The 14,879-nt window shown below is 39.8% G+C and overlaps 1 protein-coding gene across 3 annotated transcripts in view; it reads left to right on the forward strand.

Moving 5' to 3' along the window:
• phkb (phosphorylase kinase, beta) overlaps positions 1 to 14,879 on the forward strand; it is a 349,249-nt gene that overhangs the window by 7,048 nt on the left and 327,322 nt on the right. For all 3 annotated transcript variants that reach the window (XM_087995880.1, XM_043706918.2, XM_087995881.1), the window contains one exon: positions 6,893 to 6,979. In XM_087995880.1, the coding sequence (XP_087852006.1) occupies positions 6,893 to 6,979 (87 nt within the window). The remainder of the gene's footprint in view (positions 1 to 6,892; positions 6,980 to 14,879) is intronic.

The raw sequence follows: 14,879 nt of genomic DNA on the forward strand, positions 1-14,879 counted from the left end.
TAAAATCTTCCATAATTTTAAAGATCTCTGTTGAGTCACTGCTTTGCCTTCTCCTTTCAAGAGAAAGGAGCTTTTCCATCTTTTCAAACTAGTGTATGCAAGCATATGCTGAAACATCAACATTTTATGTAGTTGAGGGCTGATGTCATTGCTTTCTCTATGTTATTTAAGATAACCATTTCTTGCATGTAAAGAGTCATCTGTTATGTCTTCTATTATGGCTGTGGAGTCCGATTGCAGACCTGCATGTCTTTCCATGGTGCTGCAAAGATGAACAGTCTGATTTTTGTTTGGATTGTCCAGTCCTCTGAGCTTGTCTTTTGTCTTTTGCCGCATTTAATACTAGATAGTTTGTTCGTGTGCATCTTCTCATAACCTGTGGTTATGCCATTTGTGTTGTGGCTCATTTTCAAGGAATCTTGGAGTGTTAATCTCAATGTATCTCACAGGTATTGTCTGTCAGTCTTTGCCTATCTCACAGACAGTGTCCACGTTTGTGAACATATGGCTGCCTTTGTGATTTTATTGATAATTTTACATATTACATTTTTTCTCTACCTAGACTGAGCTCTGATGGCAAGTACTTGTGTGTTGGGTAATTTCTCATGCCATTTCTTGCTCAGGAGGTTCTGAATGCATCTTGCGGAAATTGTCCAGTGACCCTCAGTGCCGAATGTAGGTGGCGAAATGATCCATTTCAGAAAGTGTGCTGATTTTTGAGCCCCACTACTCTTTGATTGTCACTGGAGTTACTCAAAGTTTCCAATTTTAGCTGTCTGATGGAATTCGGTTCAGAAGTCAACCCCCGCACGTTGATGTAGAAAATGGCAAAAGGATGCGGGTTGGACCGAAGGGTCTGTTTCCATGCTGTACATCTCTATGACTTGAAGAAGTTCACGCTGAGGCATTGATTAATATGGGCAGTTAACATTTGCCCACTTCATAGTGTTATCACTGATGATATTCAACCAGTAATGGGCAGGAACTTGCCAACTCTCGGGGCGCTGCCAGCATTTGAGTTGTGAGCTTGTAATTGGCCAACAACTATTGTAGAGTCATCCGGCATGGAAACATACCCTTTAGTCCAACTGGTCCATGCCAACCATGGTCCCTACTTTTCTGCATCCTATGAGGAAAGTGTGGTTCAACTGGGCCTGTACTCACTAGAGTTTAGAAGGATGCAAGAAAATAATTCTAATGGGGCTGAACAGACTGGAATCAGGGAGGATATTTTCCCTGGCTGGTGAGCCTAGAAATGGAAGACACAGTCTCAGGACACGAGGTGGACCACTTACGACTCAGATGAGGAAAAGGTTTTGTTTTCAGTCAAAGCATAGTCAACCTGTGGAATTCTCTGCCACAGAGAGCTGTTGAGACCATGTCACGCAATATCTTCAAGAAAGAGAAAAGACAAAGTTCTAATTTAAAAAGAATCAAAGGATATATCAAGAAAATGGGAAAATGGCTTTGAGATAGAGGTTCTACCAAGATCCTGTTGAGTGGAGGAGTTAGCTCAAATGGCTGAATGACCTACTTCTCCTTGTTTCTATATTTTAATATGAAATTACAGAGAATACTATTGTAATTGATACTGCCAGTTATGAAATTTAAAGTTTGAGTTTAAAAACAGGTTAGTAACCATCTATTTTAAAAATCAGTTCTTTATTAATAGGATGGAACACATTAGTTGTGACCTCGAGAATTAGGAAAGTGTGTTTAGATTGATGGCTTTTAGCATACATGTGTCAGTTGTTTTGCAAAATACATTTTCTTGCTAGCTGTATACTTGAGAAGGCTAATTCTGTGTTGTGTGGGAAATTAAAGCATTCCTTTTATGTTGTGGTTTTAAATTTAATGGAGACTTGATAATTATTAAGGATGTTGATGATTTCTTCTGCTTCTACCTGAGTCTTCTATCTAACACCTTGTATCAATCCAAATATAGATGGTTATGTTACTTTGTGACTGCAACATCGAGCAAATGAGTTTGAGAATGTAAAAGGAGCCCCCAAAAATCAAAAAGTAGCCCTCAAGAAAATCTTGAGACGATTACTTTCTCTCTCTTTTCCAGATGTCCACTAAGAGTTAGTGGTTTTGCCTTTTCTGAGCTTTTGAATTTATGGTCCTACTTTTGTTGAACGTAACATAGGTCTCTTATTTTTATTTAATTTAGAAGTAAAAATTGACTTTCTGCAAATTAAACGTCCTGAACTTATTGAGCAGTGAAAACTGCTTCACTACACAAACGGTAATGTAGTTTCACTTCTTGCATTTCCAATTTTTACTAGTGAAGAAAAGTATGCGAGCAGGCAGATGTAGAAATTTATTTAAGATGACAACTAGGCCCATGTTCTCATCTCGGGAACCTTCGACATCAGCTGCTGCTCAAGGTGTGAGTGCTAGCTCTTTTGATGATCCTGGTGAAATGCTATCACAGTTTCCAGAACTTGGTGAATAAATTGCAATTCCCTTTTGATGTTTAAGTTAAAGATGTTTTATTCAAGGAATACTGGAGTGTACTGTTTTGTGTTTCTACAAGAGTATTTCTCATGCTTAGATTAGATTCCCTACAGTATGGAAACAGGCCCTCCGGCCCAACAAGTCCACACCGATCCTCTGAAGTGTAACCCACCCAGACCCATTCACCCACCCTACATATACCGCTGACTAATGTGCCTAACGCTATGGGCAATTCACCTGACTTGCACATCTTTGGATTGTGGGAGGAAACTGGAGCACCCGGAGGAAACCCACGCAGACACTGGGAGAATGTGCAAACTCCACTCAGACAGTCGCCTGAGGCGGGAATCAAACCCAGGTCCCTGGCGCTGTGAGGCAACAGTGCTAACCACTGGGCTACCGTGCCACCCCAGATTTACAGATTCATGTAACTGGCACCCCCACTTACCCCTCCCCACTTCAATTCCCTATGCATGATAGACAAAGGGGAATTGACTGTACTGCTAAAGTCTGAGACTCCAGCAAGATGAAGAATTGAAAAAGTAATTGCGACATTCTATATAGATTACAAAATTTGTTAGTTTGTGAGAGGTACTGCATTTCCTTGATATAATTCCACTGTTTTTGTACTCTGACGAAAAGGATGAGAAGAAGCTTCAAGTAAAAAACATGGAAGGCGGAGGAGCTGGTATCATTACAGTCTAGATCTGTAAAAAGCAGTTGATGCTTGCGGAGAAACAGAACCCAATGAAATAGAGATAATTCTTCATACAAAATAGTCAAATTTGCCATTATCAGACCTTACTTATTGGAGATGTCATTGTCAAACAAGTGGCAAGTAACATTTGTACCTCACAAATGCCAGGCAAAGTCTTTACACTAAATTGAGTGAGAAATTACATAATTTAAAACTGCAGGGTTTGAAAAACAACTTCTGTTTGACGTCTCTAAGTTCCTTTCTAATGCTGTAACAGACTTCAGATTTTTTCCTGTACACCAAAGGTGCTTTAGTGCTACTAGAATTCTCCTTCTGATCTAAAATCACTAATTTTTAAAATAAATGCTGCCTAACTTTTGCTTGTAACTATCAACAATGAGGTGTAACAAGCTGTATTTAATTGGAGAGGTCCTCGGGCAAATTCAACAATATTTTTAATTCAACATATCTAATTCGCATCAGAAAGTGGATTTTCAATGATTTGACCTTCTCCCAAAATATCTAACTTGGGTTGACAGCAACAGATGGTTTCCATAAGCAGAACACTTCTCCAATGAAAAGAAATTCACAACTATTTGCGTGAATGAGCGAGCTAATAAACATAAGAATAATAATGGCCCCATTGATTGTAATACTGACTATCCTATGACCACACTTTCAGAAGGTTTAAATCCACCATGGAAACTAATGCACAATGGTATAAATCAAAATATCTCTATCTTGTAATTGAGATGAATGGGAAATATTTGAAAAATACAAATACTTAGCACAATTTTGTTAAATGTACAATTCCCACACATTTTGTCTTGATCAAAGTAATAATGGAATAAATTAAAAATTAACACTTTCAGTATTTTTATCTAAAAGACAATTTTAACTTTGCGTAAGTTAGATAAGTAGTTCAAACTATTTTAATGTGTGCTAGCACATTGTGTTCTGTCCAAGAGTAACCACAATCTGCTTCTGGGTCAGATGATGCAGTTTACTATTCCTTTCCTAGCTAATACTTTTTTTTAGATTAATGTGAACCAGTAAAAAACAGCTCCATATCGTATTGTCATTTTGTACTGGGAAATCACGGTGGGAGGCTTCAAGTTTGATAAGTAACTGTTAACCCAATGCCATCCAATTTTATGGATGATTTCCTTGAGCAAAATCTTAAAGTCACAGTTTGGTAACAAAAATTGGTGTGATACTGCAGTTAATTGTGCAAGGCTGGAATCCAGAACTAGTGGTCCCTCGAGCAAAACTGGACAAGTTAATTGTCAAGGATATTAGTTACACCGCTGTGTCGGTAAACATTGATGCACTTCCTTCCTAATGAAATAGTCTTGATGAAATCTCCACCATTAGGCATGGGTTCCTACTCTAGCAGTACAGTGTAGTCTTGTGTTATTTTTATTGACATTCTTAGACACTCGATGCAACTGCAATATGATAACATCTGTGAACAACCAAAATTTATTAAGCAAGTACAAGCTTTGGGGGAATCACTTAACACTCTTCGCAGTGCTTGGGAAGCATGTCAAGAGAAGCTCTGAACAAAAGAAACAGTCCTTCCTTTATACAGTACAAGAGTTTCACATTACAGTCAATAACGCCCACAAGACAACTCTTAGCCATTCTCCCACAGTCTCATGCTGTTCAAGACACAATGTAGTGGTCACATCATTTCCAGAGATAATGTGATTAAATCATTCCTTAATGGCAAGACCTAGTGAAAATTGTATTTTTGACTACAGGGTGTGGTCAGAATTCCAACTGCAGTGATCTTATTGATTCTGAATAGGGGATGATGATGCAAATGGCTCTGAATGACAAGGGATGACAATGTAAATTCACTCTGAATAACTAGGAAATGGCCATGCAAGTCACTCTGAATGTTAAGAAATGGGATTGTGAATTCCTTACATTCTACCTGTAAGACAGAGACATACCACCCTAAAACAGAGGCATACCACCCTACCCTTGAGATATTCAATTTCCTGCAAGTCAGCAGAGCAAATCAACACTTTAATATTTCAGTACACGTACACAATCCTTTATCTAAACACTCTGGACCAGCTGGTTTTTGTAATTTGTAATTTTTTGAATATCGGAATAAGTAACAATTCAACCGTGAGATTTGAAAAAATCTTACCGAACAGCAGGCTCACAGTGAGTACTACAGGCCCTGAGATGGAATTTAAGCCTGCCAGTCTTGCCTCCCCACATCGCATCTGAGTGACCTGCATCGAGCGGATGTGGAGTTGGGTTAACTGTTTGCACGCCATACAACCTTGTTAACGAGATAAAAACCTCATGAGAAAGCCTTCGGATTTTAGAGCTTTTCGGATTTCGGGATTTCGGATAAAGGGTTGTCTACCTGTATTATGTCTGGACCTTGCACAGCAGTTTTTTGGTTTTTAGTTTTTTCGGGGAATGTGGGCATCATTGGTGAGGCCAGCATTTAATGCCTACCATTAATTGTCCTTGAGAGGTGGTGGTGAACCATCTTGATCTCCTCCAGTCCAGCTGGTGCAGTACAACTTAGAGTTGCTCACAAAAATTTAACTATGCATTATTGTTGTGTTGCATTTCGAAAATAAACTTGTGCACTATTTTATCCAATCCGATTTACTCTTGTTTTGCGTTCAGTCAATTGATTTGTTTAATCAGTTCTGTTACCTTTCTTCTTTAATAATTTAGATCTGATGAGGCATGTATCTAGAAAAAAGGAGAGTAAGTTGATTGCATTGACTAATAATTCAATAGTTAATCTTTAGAATCATCAGAGAGGAAGATAACTTTGACTGAGTTTAAATTCCGAAATTGGTAGAAGGTCTGAAAAGATGCTCTCAAGAGATGACGCTGTCAGTGTGACAAAAAAGAAATATCAGAAGCAGACTGAGGTCAGGAGATGTGTAATTTAAAAAATAATTACTACTAATTGAACCTTCAACAAAGAATGAATTCTATTAGCATTGTGCTTTGATATTAAAAGGGTAATATTGGTAATAAAGAATACTGAAAGTTTTGTGTGATGAATTGTAATGTATGTTACGATTGTTTTAGTTTGTATTATCAACATTTTAAGTATGGTACTAATTTGGAAGGCTACTATTTTTAAAATCATTAGTCATTTTAACTGTTTACTAACTCTGACATAATGTTTTATACAAACATAGTAGTGTGTTACAAGGGGTCTTAATGGAGGAGCATTTGTAATTATGTTCTGGGATAAGACTTTGCAAACCAAACTTAATTTTTGTAAGCTCTCCTAATGTAGTGGTGAGGGAATCTTCTTGCATTTGAGGTCACTTGTAATTTCGACTGTCTCAGATTAATGACAAGAAATGTAATAATTTGAAGGACTAAGGGTAGAATTAAAACTGTCATCTTAAAGTAAATTATCATTTTCTTCAGGCCTCCAGAATTGAGTATATGCAAGATAAATCAAAGGTGTTTGGACAATATTTGCACTGGAATAATACAACAATATTTAGAAAACTAGTTAATAATTTTAGCAGAAGTAGTGCGCTCTTCAAGTTTTAAACCACAGCTAGGTTAGTTAGGGATCTTTCAATGTGATGCAAATTTATATGTAATTTTGCTTTGATTTGCATTCAATTAACTCTGCATTGTGACACCTGAGTATATTATAGTTTTAACTGATAACTTTGTAACACTATTTGGTCTATTTTGGATTAAAGTATGGTTTTTATCTTTTCTTAGACTCTGTTTATGAACCTGCCAAAACTGTATCACTAATTTTCTCTGATGATAATCATTTGGATAAACTTGACAAATATTACAGAAATGGTAAGTTGATTTTGAACACAGATTTTACATTTGTAACATTTTAGCTATAAATTGCGATGCTTTTCTGCGTAGTTGTATTGAAATCTATTTATTGGATATTAGAAAATTGCCTGCTGCACAGGGAGAAGGGTCTAATTCTGTAATATATATTCATGGTATTGCTAATAGTTTGTTATATTGCGCTCTCTTACATTGCGGTTGCAGATATTGTCTGTTCAGTAGTGTTTGCATTACTAGTGCACCAATTACCAGAAGTTATTGATAGTTGAGTGCAAAGTATTTGCATTTATGTGTTACCTTATTTCAACTTCAGAAATTCACACCCTACTCTATAACCAATAAATTTCAAGTATTGTCACTGTCCTTTTGTGGAATGCAAATTGATTGTTGTTTGCCAAAGAGAACAAACTAAGGCAGATACCTCTGCCAGTGCAACACTTCTTTAGCACTGTATTGAATGATGTGATTAATTAAAACTTGCATAATATTTTACCATACTGCATAAAATTGACTTTTGTGTATATTGAATTAAATAATTCAGAAAATCCAATTTGAAAGGAACATCCTTTACTATCGCACACCAAAATAAAGCCAGTACTCGTGGCAATAAAAGGCTAGTTTTAGCCTGGGACAGAAACTTTGTAGACCCGCCCTAGGTCTGCTTTCTTTTTATATCCAGAAGTGTTATCATATGCAACTGAATTTTTTTTTTCATCACTAAATTGCCATGGTTTTTTTTTATCTGTTACCATAGCCTGTAAGATACATGAGCTAAATTAGGCCATTCAGCCCATTGAAGCTATTGCCCACCACCACTAAATCACCTGCGTTTCCAATTGAATAAGTCACGTGCAAAGCCCTTTAATGGTAACACAAACCATCAAAGGTGAGGAAGAGGTAGGGAGAGGGAACTAAATCAAAATAAAAGGGCTGGGTAGGCTTTATAAAGGGCTTAGTGGTTAAAAGTTCCAACTGGGCAGGCCATTGCATATGACCATGGGAACTCGCTCAACAAGCTCCCAAGGGAGATTAGTGATTTCTCATGGGATTTGAAGGGCTGATCAGATCCCTCCCCTTCTTAGTCAGAGGGTTCCCACTCGTTCATGTGCTGCTAAGGCCTTCTATGTCGTTTTGCCCAGGGTTCCATTCCTTTTGCTTTCCACATCTAGTCGAGCTGTGAAGACTATCAAAAAGTCACTATGATGGCTCATCCTTAGTGACGTGTCTGTTGAAACGATTGCCGCTATAGAGGGTTCCCGCTCGTTGACATGTTCTTTTTGCTATCTTCTCCCCAGTTTTGACCATGTATGATACCGGTCCCCTTTTTTTTAAAAAACAGTAACTCTTGAAATACCTGGAGAGATGTTACCAAAGTTCTTTTTGTGGACTTTATCTTCCCCCTAGTCATCTTTGAGATGTAGGAAATGCTTTAACTCCATTCTGCTCCTTTGAATCCAAGCCCTTTTTAATGGCTTTCACCTTCTCTTCGACAGGGTAAAATCCACCATTGTCAATTCTGTACCAGAGGTACAGAAGTTTACCTAGAATGCACATTTTTCCTTTTTAGCTGATATTTGCCTCAGAAAAACATCATAAGACCTCCTACAGACTCTCTGTGTGTTCCTTTTGAAGTAGCTGCTGAGATTTAAAGTCATCCATATAGACTGCCACTTTAGGCATCCCTTGGAGGATGTTCTCTATTACCCTTTGAAAGATGGCAGCAGCTGAAGGTACCCCAGTTGGCAAGTGACTGTACTCATACAGTCCTTTGTGAGCATTTATAGGATGCCTGAATGATTCCTTAAGCTCCAATTGGAGATAGGTATGGCTCATGTTCAATTTAAAAAATATGTAACATCCGGTCAACTTTTCATACAAGTCTTCTATGTGTGGCATAGGGTGTCTGTCTCAGGGAGAAAATCCATTGGTTGTCAATTCATAATGCCCACAGAGACTGAGCAAGGGTCAGAATTATTGGTGCGACCCATTCAACAAATTGTACTGGGTGTGTGACGCCCAATTCTCCTAGAATTTCCAATTTAGCCTGTACCTTTATACATAGTCATAAGGGAGTGGCCATGCCTTGAAGTATGTAGGTCAGGTCTTTGGGTCTACATAATTTTTGCAGTGGTGCCTTTTATCTTTGTGAGGTCCTCTTGGAAATAATTTGGGGTACTTCCGAATGACTTCATATAGATTGTCAGGACCCATTTTAAAGATCTGTTGCCAATCCAGGCAGATTTTCTGTAGCTAATCCTTTCCCAACCTTGAACCATGATTAAGAGGAGTCAGACTGTGTTGCCTGTGTGTAACTGGTGTTACAGTGGCCCCAATGTTATGTAAGGGCTCCCCATTGTATGTAGCAAATTTAGCCTTGGTGCTTTCACGCTTAAAGACAATATGCACAATTGGGCTTTCCTAAAGGTTTTGCTCCCCAACAATAGATACAGTGGTACCTGTGTCTGAAGATCTCGACCCCCGGGAAGGGGTCTCTTGATTCCACGATCAGTCAAACAATCAACGGGAATAGAGGCTGCTTCAGCAAGATTTCGCAGTTTATCACAATGCCGGCACAGGTTTGTCCAACTACACAGAGGTTAAAAGCTTCTGTGTTCCTTGGAGAAACTGTGCAATTTCACTTGGAACAAAGGCATTTTTTATGTTTCTTAAGATATAGTACAGTCTTAATTGCAGAGTGAATCCAGTAAAATGTAATAAAATGACAGAATGGACAGCAGGTTAACCCAATGATATTTTCTGGAAAACAAAGTTGTTTACTACACATTATCTCTTCAGGAATTCAGCTTTTAGCAAGGTGAGAAGCTGTTTTAAACACAGTGTTAATTTGCAGCCTGAAGCCATTTTGTTATGTTACTTTGCATTGAGAAGCCATTTTATGGTTAATAAAAGCATGCATAAAATGGTTACTCCTGACAGCAGGGTGAAAGTGAGGACTGCAGATGCTGGAGATTAGAGTGGTGCTGAAAATGCACAGCAGGTCAGGCAGCATTCGAGGAGCAGGAAAATCGACATTTCGGGCAGGAGCCCTTCATGAGGAATGAGGCTGGAAGCCTCGGGGGTGGAGAGGTAAATGGGAGGGGGTGGGGCTGGGAGAAGGTAGCTGGGAGTGCAATAGGTGGATGGAGGAAAGGGTAAAGGTGATAGGTCGGAGAGGAAGGTGGAGCGGATAGGTGGGAAGGAAGATTGTCAGGTGGGACAGGTCTTGAGGATGGTGCTGAGCTGGAAGTTTGGAACTGGGGTAAGGTCAGGGAGGGGAAATGAGGAAACTGGTAAAGTCCACATTAATGTCCTGGAGTTGAAGGGTTCCAAGGCAGAAGATGAGACGTTCTTCCTCTAGGCATCGGGTGGTGAGGGAGCGGCGGTGGAGGAGGCCCAGGATCTGTGTGTCCTCGGCAGAGTGCAAGAGGGAATTGAAATGTTTGGCCACGGAGCAGTGTGGTTGATTGGTGCAGATGTCCTGGAGATGATCCCTGAAACGGTCCGCGAGAAGGCGTCCAGTCTCCTCAATGTAAAGGAGACCGCATCGGGAGAAATGGATGCAATAAATGACATTTGTGGAAGTGCAGGTGAAACATTGATGGATGTGGAAGGTTCCTTTGGGATGTGAATTTAAGGTTGGGGTGGAATGTGTTGCCGAAATTGGTGAACTGCTCAACCTCCTCGTGGGAGCACGAGATGGCACTGATGCAATCATCAATGTAGTGGATATTCTCTGGCATTTTCGCCACCTACAAACTGACCCCACCATCAAGGATATTTTCCCCTCCCCACCTCTATCTGCTGTCCACAAAGACCGTTCCCTTTGTGACCACCTGGTCAGGTCCACGCCCCCCCAATAACACACCCTCCCCTCCTGGCACCTTCCCCTGCCACCACAGAAATTGCAAAACCTGCCCCCCCCCCAAAAAAAAACTCCCACCTCACCTCCATCCAAGGCCCCAAAGGAGCCTTCCACGTCCAACAAAGTTTCACCTTCACTTCCACAAATGTCATTTATTACATCTGTTGCTCCCGATGTGTTCTATTTTACATTGGAAGACTGGATGTCTTCTTGCAGAGCGCTTCAGGGAATATCTCCGTGGCACGTGCACCGGTCAACCATACCACCCTGTGGCTGAACGTTTCAACTCCCCCTTCCACTCTGCTGCGGACATGTAGTTCCTGGGCCTTTTCCCCACCACCCAACACCTGGAGGAAAAACGTCGCATCTTCCAGGGCATAAATGTGGACTTTACCAGTTTCCTCATTTCCTATCCCCCCACTTTACCCCAGTTCCAACCTTCCAGCTCAGCACCATTCTCATGACCTGTCCCACCTGTCAATCTCTCTTCTGATGAAGGGCTTTTGGCTGAAACGGCGATTTTACTGCTCCTCGGATGCTGCCTGAACTGCTGTGCTCTTCCAGCACCACTAATCCAGAATTTGGTTTCCAGCATCTGCAGTCATTGTTTTTACCTAATCTTTCTTCCCATCTATCCGCTTCACTCTTCTCCGACCTATCACCTTTACCCCTTTCTCCATCCACCTATTGCACTCCCAGCTACCTTCTCCCCAGCCCCACCCCCTCCCATTTATTTTTCTCCTCTCCCGAGGTTTCAATCTCATTCCTGATGAAGGGCTCCCGCCTGAAACTTCGATATTCCTGACAACAGTATAATTCCAGATTTTAGATACTCATGTTTACCTGTCTATCTAGTGGGTGACCATATACTGAATGCTTCTCTTAACTTGTGGCCACTTTGGGAAAAGTGATACAACTAAATTGTATCAGTTCCTCGGCCTGATTTATTTGCAAAGCCCTGTCTTAAATTGACTTTGCCCTTTGCCTGGTTTTATGCATTTTGCTTCTTTCGGTAGCCTGGAGGGGACCCTATGATTGTAGCATGGACATTTTCACTCCTCACTGTTTTGTGGAGAAACTTACCATCCAGTTCTGGAACTTGGACCTTTGGCTCCAGTCACTCTTCCTTGGCAACCAATGGGAGCTGCAAGTATTGTCCGCTGAGAACTTGGCTCGGTGGTATGAGGATAGCCCAAGCTAGAGGACAATATTGTCTATAGACCCCTGAAGCTCATGAGCCCCTTTTAATGCATTTTCATGGGAAAGAGCCAGTGCTATGGCTTTCTTAAGGTCGAGATCTTGTTCAGTCAGTCATATGATCACCTATATGATCAATTAGGTATTTACAAGCAAAGTGTTTATGGCAATGCTAATCATCAAAGGTGAAGGGGGGGGGGGCTAGGGAGAGTAGGAAAGGGCAATGTGCCTGCTTTATTTATTTTTTTCTTTCTCTTCCATATACAGAAGTGCTATCTCGCACAACCAAGTAACTTTTCCACCGTCAAATAATCATGACTTTCTTTTTCCCTTTTTTAACTACTAACCACCACCAGTAATCATCTGTGTAACCAAACAACTATTTGCAAACAAAGCCCATTACATGAAGTGCAAACTATCAAAAATAAGGGGGAGGTAGGGAGAGAAGGCAAGGGCTAAATCAAAACAGAGTTGGAGGGGAAAATAAAGCACCGTACTCCCTGCAGTGTAAGTCTGCTTTTTTAAATCATTTAACCTATTTTCCTAATCAACCTGTTCAGCGATGTTATTACACACCTCTGGAACAGGTGTAGTTTGAACCCGTGCCTCCCTGTCCAGGGGTAGGGACTCTACCATGTGCCACAAGAGGGCTCAGGTAGTGAGTCCCAGCTGGCAGGTCATTGGCTACCCAGAGAACTCCTACTCTGAGCTCCATAGGAAGATTAATTTGTGATTACCCATGGGCCTTAAAGGGGTTATCACATTCAACAATCTTTATCAATTAGTAATTTCAAATCTTGAGGCAATCTCGATTCCCTGCTACTTATTCCAACTAGTTGAGGGATATGTTCGTCTATTGCCACACATGTTCTGTCTTCATTCTCCATGCAGAAAGTTCTTCATCATGATCAAGTTCCATTTGCTGCAGTATTCATTCTCCATAAGGAAAGAGATTATGTTTGTCGGAAAGTGATTTGGGGTTATTTTCTCATTAATTTTCTGTCAAGAATCACGAATTAGAATTGCTTGGTTTTCTATGAATATTGTATGCTGTGAGTAAATGACTGAACAATAGGACCAAAATGAACAATGCAATGGAATGGTAAGGAGGAAAAGTGCAGTTCTGAAGTAAAAAAAAGTAACTGATTGGAAAACAGTGTGAAAAATCAATTTAAACTCGAGTTTGGGCATTTTCCTTTTTTTATATTTCCCTTTTACTCATTGAATTTAGAGATTTCACTGCGTAATCTGTTCTATAACTGTTAGTTGGAATGTCTTGTGGCACAATTGGTCTGCCTGTGCCTCTCAGCTTGGAGCTCAGGTTTGAGTCTTATCCCAAAACATAAGGTACATTCATAAGATATTCAAATAGGTTCCATCTGACATGTACCAGTGACAGGCAGTAAGAATGGGAGTGATTCCTGGTTGGCTATGGGGTCAAAAGAAGGCTTCACCATGTTTCTGCGTTGCTCCATGCAATATGCACATACAAGGGCATGTCTGTACTTGGGATGTGAACTGTAACAAGCAGGTGGTTTATTTATTTGCACTCACTTTTAATCTATTAAAACTTGATTATGAAAATATGTTACACATATTCTTGTTCTTATATGGAGGAGTGCCCAGCGTGTTCTTTTTTGAGCGAATGCTTCACATATTTGTTAATTTCCAGTTGTTCCATGAAGATGTGACAGTTCAATTTACAGTTGCAGATATTGTGTGGAGATGTGACAGTTCCATTTACTGGAACATTTTCAGAAAATAGCTTGATGTTATAGTTACCATTTTTCACTACTCAGGAAATCTTGATTTAACCAGTATGTCAAAATCTTTTAGAAATCTATTATTGAATTGATGGCACTTTTTCATGTTGATTTCTTTGCTTTTCCTACCAACAATATATTTTTCAAATAGCTTAGTTCCATTTGTTTTAAACCCAAATTATATATGCTGCACTTGGAAATGTTATGGTGTGCAATAAACACATAAATACTAGAGTGATTGAAATCAAGCTGAGTGCAAGTGTGAAAGGCAAGTATTTCCTTGGAACTTTCTCTTCATCTCTGAATGCAATTTGAATGTGTCTTATGTATTGGTGATATGGTGGTGTATTGTTTTGTCGTGTGCCCAATACATTTTTAAAACAGCAATTATGCTAGAAATTCATTCAAGATAAACAAATTTTAAGCATGGAAAACCAGCTTGAAGTATTATGTTAAAAATGAATATTCCAAGCCAATATCATAACCATTATATTTATGCCGAGTTGAAATAGTATATTGAAGTTTTAAAATTTAATTTCTGCAGTCTGCCACTGAGTGATTTTCCTAATCCATACTACACTGTAGTTTTTCAAAAGAAGGCCAAATGCTTTCCCAAAGCAGACTGAGTCTGATAGCATTCTTGTGAGAACATAAAATAAAGAATTGATGTATATTTTCTGCTGTATAGTAAAAGCAATATTGAGAATTATTCAAATATCCCCACCAGAAAGGTGGTCGAGAACCTTAGCATTAAATCATTTCACTATCATTTCCCGGACTGCAGCCTGAATCAGTTACACGTCTTATTGCAAAGTAAAATTGCAATTGTCCTACCAGTCCATAGGGGTGTTCTCTTGTAAGAGAAAGATGACTGACGGTGGTTCAACCCAAGGGTCACTATGCCTCAGGTGAAGGGAGAGGTTGAGAAGGAGAGTTCTTCATGGTAGTCTCAGCCGGGAAAAGAATTGAACTCCACTGTTGGCATCATTGCATTACAAACCAGCTGTCCAGCCAACTAAGCTAACCAACATCATCATTCGCCATGGGTGAGATCCCTGAAGACTGGGGGTAAGCGAAT

The sequence above is a fragment of the Chiloscyllium plagiosum genome, unplaced genomic scaffold (assembly GCF_037043375.1).
Source record: "Chiloscyllium plagiosum isolate Xiang-an unplaced genomic scaffold, Cpla_swu_hap1 HiC_scaffold_17, whole genome shotgun sequence".
Classification (NCBI taxonomy): Eukaryota; Metazoa; Chordata; class Chondrichthyes; order Orectolobiformes; family Hemiscylliidae; genus Chiloscyllium; species Chiloscyllium plagiosum.